We start from the raw sequence: 22,458 nt of genomic DNA, 5'->3' as shown, positions 1-22,458 counted from the left end.
CCTCTCCTATTTACCAAACGTAAGATTTGTAATGGGTTTCATCCATTCGTCATTAGGAACAGAGTTGGTATGTATATGTAAAAGCACATACACATCAATCCGTTGTCGTCCAGCGGTTAGGATATCTGGCTTTCACCCAGGAGACCCGGGTTCGATTCCCGGCAACGGAACTTTTTGTACTTTGGTAACTTTTCCCAGAGTTTTTGTACTTAGGCGTGGGGAATTTACCAGTATTATTTTATTAATTTACCATAATTAAACATAAATCCGTTGTCGTCCAGCGGTTAGGATATCTGGCTTTCACCCAGGAGACCCGGGTTCGATTCCCGGCAACGGAAATTTTTTGGTCTTTTTCTTACCAAATCCCTAAACTAGAAGACTAGATATGGATATGGTTTAGAGAATTAGAGCTCTTCTCAGACTGTAGGAAATAGGAACAGAGCCATGGCTGCTAGAGTCTCCACGGCTTTGGATTTCCATTTCACCATGACACATTCATCTGATCCAAAGAGACCCTTTTTGTTCTCCTCACCTTCCAGACAACAACCCACCAAGAGATTCACAATTCTCTGCATCTCCTCCTCCACCACCACCAAATCTACTCCTGCAACTGACGCAGAAGCAGAACCCCCACCACAAAACCAATCCCTATCTGACCAGCTAAAGCCCCTCTCCCTCAATCTTCTCTCTGAGACTAAGAAAAATAAACAACCCCAACTCCACTCCAAGCCCAATTCCACTTGGGTCAATCCCTCTAGGCCTAAACGCTCTGTCCTCTCCCTTCAACGCCATAAACGCTCTTCTGGCTCTTACAACCCTCAACTCACAGACCTTAAGCTTTTCTCTCGCAAGCTCAATGATTGTGAACCCTCTGAAATCGCTCTATCTGCTGCTCTCCAAGAGATCCCCCATCCACCCACTCGAGATAACGCGCTTATAGTCCTCAACAACTTGAAGCCATGGCAAAAGACCCTCTTTTTCTTCAATTGGCTCAAGACCCAGAACCTTTTCCCCCTTGAAACCATCTTCTACAATGTCACCATGAAGTCACTGAGGTTTGGGAGGGAGTATCAGCTCATTGAAGACCTTGCCCATGAAATGATCGACACTGGACTTGAGCTCGATAACATCACTTACTCCACTATCATCACTTGTGCCAAGAGATGCAATCGCTTGGACAAGGCGGTAGAGTGGTTTGAGAGGATGTACAAGACGGGTTTAATGCCTGATGAGATTACTTATTCTGCTGTTTTAGATGTTTATGCCAAGTTGGGGAAGGTGGAAGAGGTGTTGACATTGTATGAGAGAGGGAGAGCTAGTGGATGGAAGCCTGACCCAGTTGCTTTCTCTGTTCTGGGGAAGATGTTTGGTGAAGCTGGGGACTATGATGGCATCAGATATGTGTTGCAAGAGATGAAGTCTGTTGGGGTTGAACCAAATTTGGTTGTTTACAACACTTTGCTTGAAGCAATGGGTAAGGCTGGAAAGCCTGGTCTGGCTAGAAGCCTCTTTGAGGAGATGGTTGCAGCTGGTCTCACCCCTAATGAGAAAACACTAACTGCCCTTGTCAAGATCTATGGGAAGGCGAGATGGAGTCGTGATGCTTTGCAGCTCTGGGAGTCAATGAAATCAAACAGTTGGCCTATGGATTTCATCCTATATAACACATTGTTGAGCATGTGTGCTGATCTTGGGTTGGAAAAGGAAGCTGAGAAGCTCTTTGAAGATATGAAGCAGTCAGAAGAGTGTCGGCCAGATAGTTGGAGCTACACTGCAATGCTAAACATATATGGCAGTGGGGGGAAAGTCGAGAGGGCACTGGAGTTGTTTGAAGAAATGTCTGAGTCAGGTGTTGAGCTTAATGTGATGGGTTGTACTTGTTTGATCCAGTGCTTGGGAAGGGCCAAAAAGATTGATGATCTGGTTAGAGTGTTCTCTGTATCTATTGAGAGAGGGATTGAGCCTGATGATCGGCTTTGTGGTTGCTTGCTTTCTGTTTTGTCCTTCTGTGAGAAAGATGAGGAGGTAGACAAGGTCCTTGCTTGCTTGGAGAAAGCAAATTCTAAGCTGGTTGCCTTTGTTAAACAGGTGGAACGAGAGGAAGTTAGCTTTGACGAGATCAAAGAGGAGCTCAGGGGTATACTCAATGAAGCAGTTGTAGAAGTCCGTAGACCTTTCGTTAATTGCTTGATCGATGTCTGTCGAAACCGGGATCTCCATGAAAGAGCTCATGAGTTGCTATACTTGGGAACCCTTTATGGGTTATACCCTGGTCTACATAACAAGACTGCACAAGAATGGTCTTTGAACCTTAGATCCTTGTCAGTGGGTGCAGCTCACACTGCCTTCGAAGAGTGGATGGGTGCTGTATCAAAAGGGATAGAGCGTCAGGAGGCTTTGCCAGAACTATTTTCTGCCCACACTGGTGCCGGAACTCATAAGTTTGCTCAGGGATTGGCAAGTGAATTTGACTCCCATTTGAAGAAACTAGCTGCACCATTCAGGCAAAGTGAGGAGAAAGCTGGTTGTTTTGTGGCAACTCGAGAGGACTTGATATCATGGTTTAGTTCCAGGGTTCCATCTGTAGCTTGTTAGTGCCTGGAATGACTAGCAATCAAACAGCACCGCACCACCATTTTGCTTCAGTGCTTGTAATGCTAGACTGTTATAAAAAACTAACTTGCAATATTATCTTTCAGAGTATTTCAAATTTTTTTTTTTTCTCTAAATGAAAACATATTACAAGTTTGCTTGTGTCTTTTGATTCAATCCTAATTAGTTTCCCAGTGCCATTCTGAATGTACCAACTACGAAGCTAGCCTTGGATGTCGCTGGCATCCACATTTGGACTGATTGTGCAGACTTGGTGCACTGGGTGGAGCAATATACTTATCAATGGCCGTGGGAGCCTTTACCTATTTTGGGATACTAAAGCTATTTTGATACATCTCTGATAGCTTTGGCTCATGATCCTGCTACTTCTGCTAGGCATACAAAGACAAAAACTTATGTAACTCATGATCTTCTCTTCTTTTTAATCTATAATTTATTGGACTGAGTTTTCTTTCACCCACAGTGAATGGGATCTCAATCACCGAGGGGCGGGAATGAGTATTGGGACTGTATTTTCGAAAATGCTAAAACCTTAGGAGGGTTTTGTGAACCCTAGGATGGTGGGTGAACTGTCCTCTATGGATGGAGGAAAACTTTGTCCTAACTTATTTGTTCTGCATTAAAAAAAAAAATGATCCGATTGTATCAAGCCCGACGATGGTCCAACCAAATGTTTAAAACACTGGTATGAACTAAGATAAATGGAATGAATTCATCAAAAAAGAAAGATATGTGGAATTAAGCCCAGTTGGCTCTTCCAGAGTGGGAAGTTTTGACCTGATCAAATATATGAGATTTCTTCCACCTATCATCAATCAAATTCTTCAGTGAATCACAGCTCCAGAAATTTAAGGGGTTTTCTTATTGACACCTGAAGGTGTCAAATAATTGCAAGTTTATATTTTTTTTACCTTTTTTTGCATACCATGTTCTTATCAATCCGCTATAGGGTTGGTACCAATTCGGTTTCGGTTTTCTATACATATTGGTTCGATGCGATTTTCAATCAGTCTTTGCGTTTGGTCCAATCAATTTAGATTTTAGGCTGGTTTCAAAAAATCCAAATCCAAAACCTACCAATAATTGTCTGGTCTGGTTTTGTCGGTTCCAGACCTTAGTAAGTTCGGGAACGGCAATTGAACGGGAACGGATACGTACGGCAATTAAACGGACTAGACGGTAATAATACTTTTCAAAAATCCGGCTTCATAAAACACATACGGTAATAATATGGTACGCGTTTAATACGGGTATAATACGGCATAGACGGCAATAATACTTTTAAAAAAACAGACATATATTCATTATATAACATGCATTCACCACCTAATAAACAAAATAATATCATAATTTTATGAACTAAAATAAACACAATAATATAATATGCTATATAACATCTCTAAGATTATCATTTAACATGCCAAAATATCAATAATCTACAAGAAATGAATGTAGATTGTCTGAAAATGAGATGAGCAAGTTGATTACCTTATCATTAAATCATTCTTCCAACATTACATTTGTTTCTATCTACAATGAGATAACCATATATTTTTAACTAGATGTGTTCTTGTGAAGGGGGATGAGTTCCCACTAATTAACCAACACAAGACAAGAGGGAGAGTTCCAGATATGGATCTCCACTGTACACATTAGCTACAAGAGATAGAAAAACAAGAATAAAATAGAATAGAGATTGAGTCACATTAGCTACAAGAGATAGAAAAACAAGAATAAAATAGAATATAGAAAAACAAGAATAAAATAGAATATAGAAAAACAAGAATAAAATAGAATAGAGATTGAGCCACATTAGCTACAAGAGATAGAAAAACAAGAATAAAATAGAATAGAGATTGAGCCGTTCTCGCCAATATCATACCAGATTCATTTGCTTCACTACCACCATCAAAGTTCAAAGACCAGAGAAACAAGAAGAGAGTACAAGACTTAAGTGCCGCTTTGTTGAACGGAGATGGGGAGGATGATTGGAGATAAAGGGCGGCTACTGTTGTCTACTACGGTTGGATGTTCAACGCAAATCGAAAGGGACGAAAGTGAAATCGTTTCCCTAAATTCTAATCTTTTGGGTATTTTTTTTTTGTTAAAAAAAACATATAATACACATATTATACGAGTATAATACTCGATCGATTAAAAAACACATTTTTTTATAAAAATACAGGAAAATATGGGAACGGGAGTATTATACGTTCAAAAATTTGGATACGCATATAATACACGTATTTACTAACTAAGTTCCTGACAGTCCAACAGGTTTAGGTTGGATTTTAACATCCCTAGTCCATCCATTTCCTAGGTGAGTAAGATTTCTGGGTTAGTATTCTTCACCACACTGTCACATTAATCGTCTCTCTTTCCAGAAAGCAGAAGAGGATAGATACAAGATAGATACAAGGGACCTATTGAAAATTTCAATATTTTATATCTGCTGCTGAATTCCACCTACAAGATTATAAATGCTCATTTTTGACAAGGGAATGTATACAATCGGTAAGAAAATACAACACCCCCTTGGAACCCTCTCTCTCTCTCTCTCTCTCTCTCTCTCTCTCTCTATCCCTCTCTCCCTTTTTGGAATACATATTTTCCCCCCAATGAAAGAACAAAAAAGATAAGAAGAAAAAAAATTGGCTCAAATGAATGCCAAAGACCCTACCCAACTCTACCCTCTCTCTCTCTCAATCTCTCTCTGCAAAAATCCCAAGATGGAAAAACTGACCCTATACCCAAACTCTTCCTATACTATACCACTTGCAACCCCAACCATGGCAACTGTTTGTGCAAAGAAGCAGCCATCCTGCAGATTTAGCTTCAGCCCCAGCCAATTACACAGGGTTGTCTACTGTACCTGATGCTTATCCCAGCCAATGCAAGATCAAAGAATTTCTTTATGGAACCCATGAAAATGGGTCTGGTAATGGAACTTGCCAAATTGGATGACAGATGACAGATCCATCATATGCTGAATTGGCTCAATATCCCAAAGAGGTCACTAAGGTGGACTTAACTTAGACATCTCATAAGTATTTTCCTGATGACTTCCATATTCTTCCTTCAAGTGATATAACCATAACAGTAACATCATCATGGTACTTTCTGCGGTCCCCTTGTGGGATGTCCAGTAACTCATGGAAATCCATTCCTGCAGGGAAGGCAAAGTTAGTCTATAATCAGTACACAACATCCATATGGCTTCCTAATCAGCAAGCTAACCAAGGCAAAGAATAGAACAGGTTTCTTCAGCAATCTAAATAAGGAATGTTTATTGCACACAAATGTCCTGTAACACCCTGGTAGGATCCCACAGTACAGTGAAGCCATGAATGGGCTGGATCAGCCCAGACAAGCTTTGCAGAATAAAATCATGCAGGTCTTATTTCCCAATTTAAATATAAATCTGTGAATTAAGTCGATACAAGACTCCTCAATCACAGAGTCCACTTGAAATATATGAAACACTATAGCTCTTTATTTTCCACCCCAAGTTGGTGCAATGTCAGTGTTGCATTCAGTTTCCACAGTCCACATGTTGAACACAGGTGCACTCCTATTTTGAAGTGTCACAAGTTACAGAGGTATAATGCTTGTGTCTGATAGCCTTCACTAGTTTTTTATATGAAGCATGATTGTTATGTGCTAGGGATTTGTTTTTACTGCAAATTTATGGATGTGGCCATTCCATAGAAATATGAATGTATCAATGACTAGACAGCTACTGAAAAGAAATAACTTTTTAGCCAGTTTCTAATTTATTTTAAATTAATTCTAGCTATTTCTACAAAGTGGTTTTGACTAGTCTGACTATTCACCGTAGATTGAACAGGACAAATTGTAATTGACCACCAAAACAAAATGATGAAAGGCCAATGGCGATATATGTTGGAGCAAATCAGACAGACAGATATATGCTACTTGAACTAACATCATTTTACCAAAAAAATAGAAGAAATGTTAACATCTTGAGATGATTCCTGCAGGCTACAACTAGACGGTATTTTGCATAATAAAATTAATAGGAAACATTTCAGTTTCAAGTGTGAAGTTTCAACCGCTTAAAAGCAAAATCTGGTATAATAGTCAACATTAATAATGATTAAGTTTATGGCTAGGCACGAAACCTAATATATGGCGCAGAAATGCTAGAAGATGGTATATAACAGATGTAAGATTTAAAGATCTTACCAGCTTTCTTGGCTGCACGGAACAGAAGCTCCTCAATCAAGTGTTGAGCTGGATCTCCATCAGGAAACTTTTCCATGAAACTCTCAACATGAGAAACAACCTCCTCATTACTAAAATACTGATATAGACCATCAGATGAAAGGACTAAGAACTGGTCATTGGGACCAAGTTTATGGTGACAAAGAGATGGGGAGCAGGATATATATGGTGCAGTACCAATATAATCATTGCGGAACATCTCCAGTAATGCATTATTCAACTTAGGCTGCACCATAACAAAGACACAGCACATCATAATAGTCAAGAAAGGAACTTCTGAAAACTAAAACATATGAAGAACTTAACTTAGCTACCCATTCATCATACGCATTGCCAGTAATATCTAATATGAAGCTTATCATCAGAACTGTCCTACCTACATTATATCCATTTTAACACTTTGCCAGTCTCTAGGGTGGTCAATGCTAAATCAGCTTGGATCACTAAAATAGGATCTCTAAAATGGTGGATTTCAGGTTTTGCATCACCGAGTATGCAGACCTGCTTGCAGTCTTATCTACTGGATGCATAGCACTCCTCCAAAAACTGATGAATATGTAACCACCAGTAGGATATTGGCAGAGAATTCATGCCTTCAAGCTTCTAAATTTCATGGATCAAATCATTCAAACGAAAACTCAAACCACTCATATGGCATTTCTTTTAAATGTCATGCCCTTTGTTATAAAAAAAAATGAGGAAAAGAATAAGTAAAGAACAAACCTGTTTGAGAAATCCAGCACCAAATGCACGCGTCACCTTTAGACGACCTTTAACCCTATCATTGACAATACATTGGTTGTCATCTGGGTGTTCCTCCTTGATTCTTAAGACTTCCTGCAAAAGTTTACGCACATTAAAGGATTAGTAGAAAAATCTTTTGAGTTAATATCCATTAACAGTACCTCAGTAAAACTGATGAATAACAACAGCTATCATTGGTATCAAAGAATACTCATCAGTGAAAAAATCAGTGGACACCAATATACTCTTCTTTTTTTTCTTTTTCTTTTTTTTCTTTTTTTGGGGGGTGGGGGGAAGGGGGGACAATTGACATCCATCATAGGAAAGAGAAATTTGTTGGAACATTAAGGTCAACAGACAACATGAGAAATGTAAATGAAAGATTCTCTTCTCCCTAAATGGAAAGGGGAAGCGCCAGAAACAGGTTTTTTGGTAACTATGTCAAATGCATGAGATGTAAAGCATTATCAATAGGTTAGGCACCTCAACCTGTGAACTTTCCATTGATAAATAGAATTTTGTATGCATGAATTTACAAACCTTGGTAAGTCCTATAATTTTATAATTTACATAAAAGCCAAAAAAATAAAGGATCACTCTCTTATCAGGATCTTTGGCATGGGTTTGAGAATATTGAATAAATAATAATAATATTTTAAAAAAAAATGCAGCTTATTTCAAAAGTTTAACATTTTGAACTTCAAAAAACTTATAGTCTGAATTATTTTCGTAGAAAGACATCTTCAGTGTATACTGCAGCAAGTAACCTATCATATAGTCGTAAATTTCAACTAAACCTCTTGGCTGTTTTCAAGAGTTCTTAGCTGTTACAATCAGAATTATCTCAACAAAATATCACTGATCAAAAAAAGCAATGTGATGCAATTTTGTATTTTCTCCGTTTAACCAACTCTAATGTATATGAATGAAAACACCCCTTGCAATGCAACTAAACTGACCAACACAGCTACACAGAAGAGATTATCAAGTACTTTTGGGTATGATATTTCACAAGCCATGGCCCACAAGCATACCATTGTCAAACAGCATTGAGATGTGTAACTGGACCCAAATGTCCACCATGACCTCTGGGCCCCAAAACATGCTCATGTTCACTGTGGTATGGCATGCACAGCACCCAGGACACCCTCCCAAAGTGTCCTATGCAATCCCATCCAAGGTTGGGAACAAGAGTTAGATTTCCCCCACAAAGAAAGTTTTTTTTTTTTTTTTTTGTAGAAACCCAAGAAAGAAGGTGGTGTCCTGGAAAAAGGGACATTAACCAGGCTATCCATGCCTAGTGGCCTGGAAAAATGGATTTTAACCAGCCTAAACAAGCTCTTCTGACTCTGCATGCGGACATCTAAGACTACCCCCTAAATCCCCTGTTCATGGGAAGACTTGGGTCTACAAACACTTATGGTGTAGAGGCTTGTCAGGCCACAAATCAGGGCTCCATGAGTTTTCTTTAAGAAGTTAGTATTTTATGTTTGGGTACTAGTCCTTTCTGGTTTCGAGATTTGAGTTATAAACTTATAATGGCTTAGGCATGGATTTTTCATTTTTTATTTCCCTTCGTCTTTTCTAGAAGTTTAATCTTTTTTCTTCTTTGTAAGATTTGGAATTTGGAAAATTGTGAGCTCTGTAGAGACAGTAATGTTTACGATTTTATTTTAGATTGGGTTATGAGAGAGGAGGGAAGAAAAAAACAAGGGAAAGGGTCCCCAATCCAGAATATAAATACTATTCCCCCTTTAAGAATTCCAATCCTTTAGCATTTCTACTGGTCCCTGATTCTCTGTAGCTGCATGCTCGTAGAGGTGAGCGATCCATCTCAAGGTGATCTGACTACATCCTTTTGGATAACAACTAGTTTTAGAGAATCCAATCCTAGAACCACTAAGAATACCTGTAGTATAGTTCATTTGTTTTACATCTGTGTCCATTCAGTTGAATAAATCGTAGATCAGTCAACATGTCATTCCTCCACTTAAGCATAAGGCTTGACGCTACATCTTAATATTTTACGTCATACGTCTATCCATTCACTTATTTTCTGTGAATATGTCAATTCATGCTTCTTGATTTCTGAAGCCCTAGAGCAGGTGCCAGTATGATGGATAATACCCGAGGTCTACTCTTAATTCTGCTAATTTCTGCATGTCTAACTAGGTTATCCAAAAGGCTGAGAAAGCTTTAGGATTATCTATATTACTCCATAAAATATGGGACCTTCACAGGAAATCAGGATTTGTCTCTATTTTCTCCTTTCTACCTTTCTTTCCTCCAAGAATGAAATATAAATGCAGTTAAGGCTTAAGATAGTCCAATTAGGTCTCAGAAGACATTATTTTGTCATGGATGGCATAATGTTGAATAGAAGAAAACCTAGAGGATCTCACACCCTTTCCTCTCCTTTCTAGGAGTCTCAACAAAACATATCCCTTAACTGTTTTGGCTATTGGAAAATGAGAAAGAAGTTTGTGAGTACTTTACAAGAAAATTCCTATTGGCTAAAAGAGTCGAAGCCTAAAGAGGAGAGAGCCTTAAAGGATTCCACACCCTCTCGTCTTCTTTTCATAATTCCCAACAAGAAAAAGAAGAGGGGCATCCAACTCATATCCCAAAAAGTTTATGGCTATTGGGTAAAGAAAAATGCAGAGAGAGGAGAGAAAAAGAGAAGATTGTGAGCAGCTTACAAGCCAAATCCCATTGGATAAACCAATAAAAGTCAGAGCCTCAAGAGGAAATAACCCTACAAGACACTACAATAAAAAGAGGAGGCATCAAACTCACATTCCTCAAACATATTGGCTACTGAAAGAGGAAAAAGGGAGAGTGACTCAGAGGACCAGAATTCCGGTGGAGACTTCAAACAACTGCACCAATACCTACAACGAGTAGCATCAACAATGGTGCACTAGATCACAAACTATAACAAACAAAACAAAACTGTCCCCTTAAGTACATCAGGAAGGCACAGTCTGAACATGCAGAAAAAGCCCCATCTCTGTTAGAGGTGAAAAAATGCGGGTGTTATCAGATTATCCTATTTAGCAAACTAAAATACAAACCTGCATTTGTGCTTACAGTCCACCACTCCCAATGATTGAGATATAATCATCCTATTAACATTATCAACTCATCAAATGTTTCAACTCTGTAACTGAAACCCCCAATCTCACGTCTAAGTTGCTCATTGTCTTATAGGCTCTTCTTCTAGCTTCTAAAGTAAAGCTTATGTATTTCTCCGCATGTGGACAATCCTTAACCATGTCCCATACTGAAGCTACTATGCCCTGCCATAGTATCACCATCACTACCATAACTCCTCCATTAAACAATTAGCCAGGTTCTAACATTTCCATCAAATCAGAACCGTAACCCAATCCTGGCTCTAGAAAAAATTATCCTTTACATTGGATCAAAATCGTAACCCCTTCCACCAAAAGAATATTTGTTGAAGTTTGTAAATAAAACAAGATCTAAATTTATGTGAATTTGTAATGCATCAGTCCAGAGTTACTACAGGACGCAGAATTTCAAGTCCTAACAGAATTTTCAAACACGGTTGACTTTTCAAAAGCAGGTGCATTTACAATGGCTGAGATGAGGGATCCAACCCTCAAATGGGTCAAATTGGCACAAGAATACAATATATGATTTGCAACTGCTGTTTATGTCCAGTAAGACAGCTACAACATGGTCAGAACTGATTTACAAAATGAATATGCAAGATCGAAAAATGGCTACAAAAGGGAATCATAGTCTGATGAAACCTTAGCCACACACTAAAATAACAATCTAAAACAACATACCCAAAATAATATGAGACTGCTAAGGCAGAGATTTAGAAGAACCACATCACATTCCCCCTAGAGATCGAAGAGAAGCTAAAGAAGGATTGTAATAACTAATCAGGAAAAGTCTGAGTGATCATGGAAAGGCACAAAGAGAAATCAGTTGAAAGCTAATACTGATTCCTAGTAAGTTTTGACCATGCTTGCAAGCAATTTCCTCCTGTAATACAAGTCTTATATATCATAGTTGTCATGATGTCTAGGCAATCCTAGGCGTTGGAGGGAAAAAATTAAGGTGAAACTAACCAGGTGCCAAGGCAACGCCTTGAAAACTATGTTATATATGCAATGTGCTCCTTGTCTGTTACCTTTCTTATTCCAAAAATTTCCTGCACCTCACAGATTGCATCAACACTACGCTTTCTGTTTTTACTGCTAGATTCAAAGCATAAAGAATTGGGTCGACACCAACCAAAATTCATGCAATCAACAATTTGAGAGTCCAGCACAACTTGGAAAAGTCATCAGAAGTGCAAAAAACATTCATATTCAACAACATAATTTTTTACTTCTTCATTGCGTGCTTTCCCGCATAATTTCCCACAATGTCATGCCAACATGTGGTTCAAGGAATCTACAATATAAGAACAAAATGATCAATTTTAGAAAATCTGGGAACAAAATATAACAGTAACCAGGTGATTTCATTTCCATCTAAATGAGATTGCATTCTTCAAAATGACCCTAAGAATTTCCAATAACAAAGACAGATCAGAAGAAATTTATTAAACTTCAGTTATTTCAAATTAAATCTTACTTCTTCGATGCTCGTGCTGTGGTCAGTGGACAGCTGCAACGCAGTCAACATCATTCTTTCAGCAGGAGCCTTGTTTTCCACCCTACCCACAACGCTGGACTCTTCCACTATACCCTCCATCTCTGCTCCATCATTCCCAACCCTTTGATCACTACTAGAACCAATGGCCTGCGACCGATACTGCGCCACAATCGCACGACTATCACCCACATTCATCACATACACATCTTCATCTCTCATTAACACAGCCAACAAACACGAACCCATCAGAGCCAGCTCCGGGTACCGATCAAGAACCTTATCAGTCATGTCCAAGTATGCAGACTCAGTGATATCAAGAGCCCTCGATAAAGCCCTCAAAACAGATTCATGATCAATGGATCCCACCGTTCGTTTCCTGAAACTCCTGCAACTTCTCTCATTGACTCTGTTCTCAACCTCATGAACTTTTTCTTTCTCTCCCCAATCATAACTCCATGGGTACTCTCTGTTCTGCCCACCATCCTTGTTCTTAGAGAACCCATATCTCAGCTTCGATAACAACAGCGATGCTCTTCTTCTGCCTGAACCGGCATTACTAACTCGAATCGCATCGTCAACCGAAAACGCAAACCGGTCCGACCCAGAAAGATCGAGCCCATCATCTGCGCTCTCTTCTGCAAGAAACTCCCAAAGACGCTTCCTCACAGATCCACTGTGATGCTCTTGCTGAAACGTCACTCGCTTTACCGACCCTTGCGGATCATTCGCCACCTGAGAAGACGAGTCAGGTTCCGGTTCCGGTTTCGATTCAGGTAGTGAAATACCATCTCTGCCCTCTCCTCCTTCTTGTTGAGAAGCTGTAGCTATCGAGCAGTCCTGGTCATCATTCTTCCAAAACAATCCTTGGAGCTCATTAAAGACAGCACGGTAGAGATTACCCATTAAAAATTCCGGCGCATCTGGACCATTGAAGCCATCATAGATCCCGACGAAGAGCCACCCGTGTTCTTCAGACACCACCACGTGAACCCGATCCTCCCCGGCCTTCCCATGGGCCCACTGTACACTATCATTCTTCACCTCCAACTCACCACCATAAGCCGCCGCCGTCGTCGTCGGCTGTGACGCCGCATGACCCTCTTTCCGGCCGACGAAATTCAGAACAGGGACAACCCAGGGTCTCTTTTTGTCTGAGAAATTCCGGGAGAAGGCTTTTCGAATACCCGAAATACCCTTCTTTTTCCTCCTTTTTACGTAAAGGCCACCGAGCGGAGCTGAGAAGTGAACCCGGTCGCCGTCCGAGGCAGCGTTCACATCGAGCGGACCAGAGAGCGCGCCTCTCTCAAGAGGACCGGACATGAAGAACCCCCGCTCGATCGGACCAGAAGCGTCAACGCCACCGCGAGGTACTGGTTGAAGCGGGAGTGCAGTGAAAGACGAAGTACTCTCGAAGCCATTGAAGACCGTGCTGGATTTTGGAGCTGCACCGGCGGAACATTCAATGGCATCGTCGTAAATATGATCATGTTGGAGGACAGTTCTGGGAGCAGAGGTGTTGGCACTGACGGAAGCGCCCGAGATGGATTTGAACAAGGTGGTTTTGGGGTCATGAGAAGGGGAGAGACGAAGAGACTGCGAAGGTGAAAGACGGTCTGAGTGTGAAGGTGAAAGGAAACGAGAAGAAGAGCGAACATAGCAGAAGCTATGGCCTAGGGTTTCATCGAGAGGTTCAGAAGCTGTGAATACCAAATCCGCTTGGTGGGTTTGATCGGCGGGTTTGACGCACGGGAAGAGACGCGAAAAACCGCCTCCCATCACATTTGATTCAATTCCTGGTTTCCCCTCCGAGGACGACTTATACGCCGAGATCGGAAAAAGATTTTTCCCGGCAACTCCTACTACTAACTATGACATATCAGAGAGACAAGAGAGAAAGAGAGAGAGAGAGTGAGTGGTTTTGTTTTGGCTTTGCTTTTATACTCCTTCGAGGTTTTATTTTAATGGCGGATTCTGTTACATGTCACTATGGAGGGTACTGAGTGTACATGTCACGAGACAGTGAATACCCATGGCTTTGATTTGAGTTATTTGAAAACGAGGGTGAGAATTGTCATTTGGAGTGAATTGAGAAATGGCGCCAAAACATGAGGTAAGGGTTACAATAGTAAATTTAAAGTCGAGATTCTAAATGGAGTGGAAAGAAGGCAGTTTCAGTTGCCGAGGTCAGAAAAGGGTAAAGGGATTTGTTTTCGTTTCCACGGCATCGACCCAGTTTGACTGATTATGCCACGTCATCTATCCAGGTCAGAAAGGGTTAAATGTTGCTTTTCTGTCTTCCACTTTTTCTCTGACCCCCTAAGGATTCCCGAATTGACGAATATGTCCTGAATAAACGCTTTCTCTGACCTCTTAGGATTCTCGAATTGACGAATTTGTATGGAGTAAACGCTTTTCCATTTGGAGTTTGGTTCCTACACGGCTGGGTAGGAATCTTACCTACACCCGTACTTTAAATGTCAACAACCCCTGTATATTAGATAAGATGTCACTTATATTTTGTAGTAAATAGATTCCTAAATCACATCCATTTAAATTGACCTAGTATTTTTCAACCAAATAATACAAATACAATCACATTGTTGATTTTTCTTTTCAACTTAAAAAGGGAATGGTATCTTATTCTTTGAATACAAGGAATGGATGGGGAATTGCTATCTAAACTAGGATTTGATGGTTAGTACAATGCCTGAGTACTTATTCATGTGTATGGAAGGAATCGATGGGTTATGAATCCATAAATAAGGGTTTTGAGGAAAAAGCGAGAGCATGTGGGGTCTGCCATTTATGTGTATTGGTGTGTAAAGTATCCGCACACGGGCTTCGTGTTGTGTAATCCTCAAAACATTAGCTTTTAATTTTACATAGCATATTATTGAACAATGTTTCGCAAGCGTTCTCACATTCATTGAATACATCCTAAATAAGGAAAAATTGCAGTGTAACGCCTTCCTGTTGAAAACTTCCAAGGTAACGCATTCCTTTTGAAAATGTCCAATGTAATGCCCTTGTATTGAAAACTTCTCGTGTAACGCCTTCCTGTTGAAACTTCTAGTGCAACGCCTGCCCGTTCAAAACTTCCAGTGTAGCGTCATCCTATTGAAAATGTCAAGTGAAACGCCCTCGGGTGGAAAACTTCCAATGTAACGCCTTCTTGTTGAAAACTTCCAGTGTAACGCCTTCTGTTGAAAAAGTTCAATGTAGCAGCCTCGTGTTGAAAACTTCCAGTGTAACGCCTTCTGTCGAAAATGTCCAGTGTAGCACCCTCATGTTGAAAACTTCCAGTGTAATGCCTTCCTGTTGAAACTTCCAGTGTAACGCCTTCCTACTGAAAACTTCCAGTGTAACGCCTTCTGTTGAAAAAGTTCAATGTAGCACCCTCGTGTTGAAAACTTCTAGTGTAAGCCTTCCTGTTGAAAACTTCCAATGTAACGCCTTCCTGTTGAAAATGGCCAGTGTAACACCCTTGTGTTGAAAACTTCCAGTGTAACGCATTCCTGTTGAAAACTTCCAGTGTAATGCATTCCTGTTGAATACTTCCAATATAACGCCTTCCTGTTGAAAATGTCCAATGTAACACCCTCGTGTTGAAAAATTACAGTGTAACGCCTTCCTATTGAAAACTTCGAGTGTACCGCCTTCCTGTTGAAAATGTCCAATGGAACACCCTCGTGTTGAAAACTTCTAGTTTAACACCTTCCTGTTGGAAACTAGCTTTCACTGTAACGCCTTCCTGTTGAAAATGCCTAGTGTAACACCCTCGTGTTAAAAACCTCTAGTGTAATGCCCTCGTGTTGAAAAATTCCACTATAATGGATTTGTGTTGAAAAACTCCAATGTAACTGCTTCATGTTGTGCAATCCTCGAAACATGAACTTTTAATTTTACATAGCACTCCTAAACAACGTTTCACAAGTAGGGGTGTAAGTTTTGGCCCTGTTGGCCCAAGCCCGCCCTGAGCCCGAACAAGGCTTGGGCTGGATTTTTCAACCCTGAGAGCGAGTTAGGGTTGAAATTTTCAAGCCATGGGCCAGAGTTGAGGCCTCGGGCTAAGCCCAACCCGGCCCGGCCCTATGTTAGGTTATGTTTTACAATTTATTGTTTACATTTTGCAATTTTTGTTTAGTATCTGATTGTCTATCGGTTTACCACAAAAAAAAAAAAAAAAAAAACTAATTATCTATTGAACAAAAATATTTACAATTTTAAGAATGGGCTAAGTTTTTTAACCCAAAGAAAAGTCTAATAGTCAATTGAGTATTCCCCCTTTTTGGCCTTTTTTCGAGCGATGATGAGCCTTTTATCCTAGTAAATGGATAGATCCTCCGATAATCCCACTTGAGTAATGAGTGCTTCCTACCCGAACTAGCCATTACTCCGTCCGCATATGGGTAACGAGAATCCTTTTTCATAAACGTTATTCTGTTCGTATACAGATAACAAATAACATCTCCATCAAGCCAAAACTCTGTCCATAGAATCGGTGATGATACGCCCATCCGTCTCCGCCTGAGCAAAGGGACCTCTGATATTCAAGGAATTTTCGTGTGAAGGTACAATCATTATATTTTCATCATTACAATATAGTCTTCTATGTTTTCCTATTTTAGAGTATATATTGTAAATAGAATGCATCTAGTACAACCATCTTAAGCATATTTTAAGAGGAGAGAATATTCGACATTCAGCATCTAGAATAGAAAGACCCCAGATTCAATCGAGCAAGATGGGTGCCTAACACCTTCCCATACTTGTAACCTAACCCCTTACCCGATCTCTGACCAGACCATACAGAATCTTGTAGCCCATGTCCACTCCCGTGGGATAGGGCTACCCAATCGGGTCATCGGCCCTAATCCTAGTTGGCGACTCCATCCCTATGAAGCATGATCCCTATCCCATGATAAGTTATCAAGCGACAATTGGACAAAAATTCCTGTCGCCCCTAGGCAAAGGTGGAACCTCGACCCCCGAGGACTGTGGCACTTACAAAAGGTAAGGTCCCTTGAAGAAAAATATCTCTCCTCTCTCATGTCCGAGGCTGGTCTAGGGGTGTTTTTCACACACGTGCTCTTGAGCCTTGATAATGACTTACATTTTTAAGTCATTGGCTTTTGGGATTGGGCTTGGATTTAAGCCTAAATCTAAATAGACACAAGAATGTGTCTTTTCACCTTTTATATGTGTTGTGTCTCTAACCCATACATAGGATAGGCACTGATGAGTCATAGTTCAAACCAACCAATCCCGAGGTGATGCATGGAAGTTTGGGCCATGACCGATCTGACTAGATCAATCAAAGAAAACTATGCAGAAAAGCGCAAATCGGCCGCCTGGTCGACTTGGATCGGGCTAGTCAACTCAGGTCGATCTTGGAGCTCTACAAACCTAGATCGGTTAACTAACCTAACCACAGACCCTGGTCAGGTCAAGGTCACACTTCCTTCGTAACTACTAACTTGGCACGTGTCAAACCCAGGAAGCAACACCTAGGACTACATGAAGTCAAGATTACCGTCTATAAACAAATAATGCATACACCGATCCAGTAAATCAAAGCTATAAATAGACATGCCTAACCCAGGTAAAGGGGACTCTCTCGACTCATTTTAAGCTCTTAGCTTCGGAGAGTTATCTGTTGCAGAGGTCTGACTTAGGCATTGGAGTGTACTAACCGGCTCAAGCTGGCACTCTCTTGTCTATTAATTGTTGTTTACCTATGCAGGTCAGCTCGGCCAGGTGGATAGCAGCTCAGATTTCACCGCACCAGGCACAAATTCAGAATCTCCATCGGAGGTTAATCATAGTTACATGTTATTGGAACACACCATGTGTTAGAGATACCTAGAAGGGGTAATTCAGATCTATAAATAGAGGGTGAGATGGCTATTCATTTTCATTCTTCAATTAACGAATTCAAGCATTCTTCTCTCTTGTTTTCTTTTCTCTAATTTTGTTGAGTGCTAAGCACAACTCTTGATGTCCTTGTTTGGCCTATTCAGTGAATGAATCAAAAATTAACAATCATCATTTAACTAATCTCCATCTCATTTTATTAGAAAATTAACTATCATAGTTCATGAGCATAAAGTATTAATATCCTCATCAATATACAACAAGTCACTATTTAAATGTATGAGAATATCCCTTAGGGCATCCAAAGGCCTTTGTTGAACATAATTATCATGTATCGGAGCTACTCCCAAACCAGCTCAAGGTAAGGTTCCTTGAAGAGAGATATCTCTCCTCTCCCATGTCCGAGGTTGGTCCGAGGGTGCTTTTCACACACGTGCTCTTGAGCCTTGATAATGACTTATATTCTAAGTCATTGGCTTTCGGTTTTGGGCTTGGAGTTAAGCCTAAATCTGAATAGGCACAAGAATGTGTCTTTTCACCTTTCATATGTGTTTGTGTCTCTGACTCATACGTGGGATAGGCACAAATTTGGAATCTCCATCGAAGGTTGAATCATAGTTACATATTATTGGGACACACCATGTAGTAGAGATACCTAGAAGGGGTAATTCAGATCTATAAATAGAGGGTGAGATGACCATTCATTTTTATTCTTCACTTAACGAATTCAAGCATGCATTCTTCTTTCTTATTTTCTTTTCTTTAATTTTGTTGAGTGTTAAGCACAACTCTTGATGTCCTTGTTTGGCCAATTGATTGAATGAATCAAAAATTAACAATCATCATTTTTAACTAATCTCCATCTCATTTTATTAGAAAACTAACTATCATAGTTCACGAGCATAAAGTACTAATATCCCCATCAATATGCAATAAGTCTCTATTTAAATGTATGAGAAGATCCCTTAGAGCATCCAAAGGCCTCTGTTGAACATAATTAACATGTATTGGAGCTACTCCCAAATCATCTCTAATAAGATCATTCCTTACTTTATCCTTTCTAGTTTTACCACTCAGCCATCTCAACATCCTCGTCTCCGCTACACTGAGTTTTTCTATATGATGCTTCATAATTGCCCAACATTCCACACCATATATCATAGTCGGTCGTATGACTATTCTATAAAAAAATTTTCTTTAAGTTTTAAAGGGATAGGTTGATCGCACAAAACTCCAGATGCACCTCTCCACTTCATCCATCCTATTTTAATTCTCTGTGAAACATCATCCTCTATATATCACATTCTTTATTTATGATTGAGCCAAGATACCTAAAATAATCACTTTGTGGAATCTCTCTCTCATCATTTTTCACGACCTCATTATCCTTCCTAGTGTAACCAAAGTTACTCACCATATTCTCCGTCTTCGTTCTACTTATCTTAAAACATTTTGATTCCAAGTTTGATCTCCATAACTCTAACTTGGCATTAATCCATGTTTTCTCTCATGCACCAAAATAATATCTTCAGCAAAAAGCATACACTAAGGAACCTCATCTTGAATGTCTCTAGTAAAATCATCCATGATAAACGTAAACAAATAAGGGATTGAAGCTGATCCTTAATGTAGCCCAATTGTAATTGAGAATTCACTACCTTAGCCCCCCCCCCCCAGTTCTTACACTTGTCACCTCACTATTATACATATCTTTGATTATGTCTGCATATCTCTAGGAACTCTATCATAAACTTTTTCTAGATCAATATAGACCATATAGAGATCCTTCTTGCGTTATCTAAATCTTCCTATAAGTCTCTTAATTAGATAAATAGCTTCTGTCGTGGATCTTCCTGGCATAAAACTAAATTAGTTATCCATAGTAGTAATTTTTTATCCTAACTGGGTTTCAATAACCATCACCCATAATTTAAAAATATGACTCATTAGGTTTATCCCTCTATAATTTTTGTAGTTCTGAATATCACTTTTATTTTTGTAAATTGGAACCATGATGCTTTTCCTCCATTCATCAAACATTTTTTTGGTCCTCATAATCTTATTAAACAGCTTGATTAGCCAAGATAATCAAAAGATTCCTAAGTTCTTCCATACTTATATTGGGATCTCATATGGGCCTTGTGCCTTGCCTACTTTCATCCTCCTTAAAGCTTATTTTACTTCAGATAACCTTAATTCTTCATATATATCTACGGCATGTGGTGTCTTAATGGATAATGTAGTCTTTCGGAACACTATTACTCGAAGTACCTTCATTTAGTAGGTTGCAAAAATTACTTTTACATCGCTTCTTAATATCCTCATTCCTTATTAGTACTTTACCATGTTCACTTTAATACATCTAATATGATCGAGTTCTCTACTCTTTCTTTCCCTCACTTTAGCTATCTTATAAATAGTTTTTTCTCCTTCTTTGTGCTCAGATTGTTATAAGCATCTTCTTATTTTTTCACCCTTATTTTTCCCATAATCTTTTTTGACTTCATTTGTCATGCCCCCATCCCGATGTAATATATATATACTGCCACATAGGGGGTGACTGGGACAATCCGTGTCATCCCAATACCTAACAGGATCACAGATACAATGTCCCGAGCCACAGTCCACCCCGTCATCATATATTGATAACAGAAAGAAACGTACCAATATGGAATAAGTCATTCCAAACACAGAGTTAACAGAAGCGAAATTTAATTAAATCATATGAAATTATAGAGCATTGGTTCTCTAATGATAACACATAGTACACTATTCATAAATGTAGCCATTCAATCTCTCCTATAAACAAACACATAGTTTATACATGAGTATAGAATGAAGACAAAAAATTAAATGATAATTAATTGCCACAAGGGCACCAATCTTGGGTGTACATCTATATCCAAGTCACAGTCACCGACTCCACTTGATTCGCATCCAACGATGCTCATCTAAGTAGTACCTCCTGCATAACAACTAAAAAGGGATGCGCAACGGGGTTAGCTACACTAGCTAGTGAGGGAGCAAAGGAGAATGCGCATACATCACACAAACAATATCAAGCAGAATGATGCATACTAATGTTAGATTCATTTTCCACCTAGCACACAATTCTATTGGTCAAGTATATGCTACTGTGATAACTCGGGAGACACTGAGGGTCACTTATCCTATCGCCCCAGTGAAACCTCAATTATCACGAAGGGACCTACCCCGGTAGAAGCCATCATGACCACCTAGTGGCAGACCCCGATAGCCATCACTACCCCTGTCCTGGCCTCTCCCACCTCCACAGACCACAGGAGCTCAGACTATCCAACACATAAACCCCTGTTGGCAAGAGTCGTAGCATAAGGAACAAGCATCCTAGCCGCAGATATACTATATGCAAGTCCTATCATCCCGAGAGGTATTCCGGGTACATCAACGTCCCATTCCATCTAGTATCCAGGTACCAGCACGGCACGGCACATACAGATCAGAATGACATATAGCAGTTTTTATAATTTAATAAATTGGGGTTTCGGTACCAGCACACCCGACACCGTAGCCCAATACAATAGTGAGCATACTATCACATTCGTAACAGATCACATTTGGATAATAATGCAATGCGCACAGTGATTATAGATATATAATAGCATGCTTAAGATTTCATGTTGAATATATATTCATGCCCAACAAATCACCCAAAACCCACTCACCTAACACGGGCGTCGTCGTGTGTGGTTGACATGAATCTCACCTGGGCTCGCCGCTATCCATCGAGTTGGGTAGCCTAGGAATACAAAAATAATCATTAAAGCATGCATAGAAAGGTCCAATGCTAGGCCCTCGAGGTTAAAACTAGATTTCAGCCAAGATAGCACGAGCGGACTCACGGATGGTTTCAGCAGAGGTGAGTCCATCCTTGACTCCTTTCAAGCTAAAAAGTAAAACAAAGCAAGCGGACCCACAGGCGAAACATCATACTTGGATCCGATCGTGCATCTGTTCGACACCTGAGAAACACCTAAAAGGGAGCGGAGTAACGGGAGGATGTGCTTCTTGGGTCCGTCCCTGCATCCGTTCAATCCCTGAGACATACCTAAAAGCAACTGGCCTCGGGCGAATGCAATAGGCTTGAGTCCGTTCCTTCATCCAGGCAGTCCAACACACAAGGGTTATACTGGATGGATTGACGGACGGTACCACGATTGGTGGATCCGATCGTTCGTCCACCGGCAGTCTCTTCCGAGATTACAGAGGGCTTTTGCTCCAGCTTGGAGCTTAGAGTGCCCCAAGCTCTCAAGGACAAGGGAGGGGTGTCTAAGCCTTCCTAAGGTCACTAGATCCTAGGCTTAC

The 22,458-nt window shown here is 40.0% G+C and overlaps 2 protein-coding genes and 2 non-coding genes across 4 annotated transcripts; 3 read left to right on the top strand and 1 right to left on the bottom strand.

Moving 5' to 3' along the window:
- Positions 1-98: 98 nt before the first annotated feature.
- Positions 99-170, top strand: TRNAE-UUC. The gene has a single exon. It is a non-coding gene; the product is annotated as a tRNA-Glu (tRNA).
- Positions 171-266: 96 nt separating this feature from the next.
- On the top strand, positions 267-338 carry TRNAE-UUC. Its single transcript has one exon. It is a non-coding gene; the product is annotated as a tRNA-Glu (tRNA).
- A 50-nt stretch (positions 339-388) lies between these two features.
- On the top strand, positions 389-2,709 carry LOC122645861 (pentatricopeptide repeat-containing protein At5g46580, chloroplastic). The gene has a single exon (XM_043839255.1). It carries the CDS (start codon positions 445-447, stop codon positions 2,593-2,595), a length of 2,151 nt encoding a protein of 716 aa, XP_043695190.1. The 5' UTR covers positions 389-444; the 3' UTR covers positions 2,596-2,709.
- Positions 2,710-5,523: 2,814 nt separating this feature from the next.
- On the bottom strand, positions 5,524-14,142 carry LOC122646461 (protein phosphatase 2C 29-like). The gene is made up of 4 exons (XM_043840023.1): positions 12,220-14,142; positions 7,582-7,695; positions 6,820-7,084; positions 5,524-5,779 (listed from the first exon to the last, which is right to left on the bottom strand). The coding sequence occupies exons 1-4, from the start codon at positions 14,014-14,016 to the stop codon at positions 5,655-5,657; spliced, it is 2,301 nt and encodes a 766-aa protein (XP_043695958.1). The 5' UTR covers positions 14,017-14,142; the 3' UTR covers positions 5,524-5,654.
- Positions 14,143-22,458: the final 8,316 nt, after the last annotated feature.

The sequence above is a fragment of the Telopea speciosissima genome, chromosome 11 (assembly GCF_018873765.1).
Source record: "Telopea speciosissima isolate NSW1024214 ecotype Mountain lineage chromosome 11, Tspe_v1, whole genome shotgun sequence".
In the NCBI taxonomy this organism is placed as follows: Eukaryota; Viridiplantae; Streptophyta; class Magnoliopsida; order Proteales; family Proteaceae; genus Telopea; species Telopea speciosissima.
Note: the sequence above shows the minus strand (reverse complement) of the source record. Positions and strands in the feature narration are given on the sequence as shown.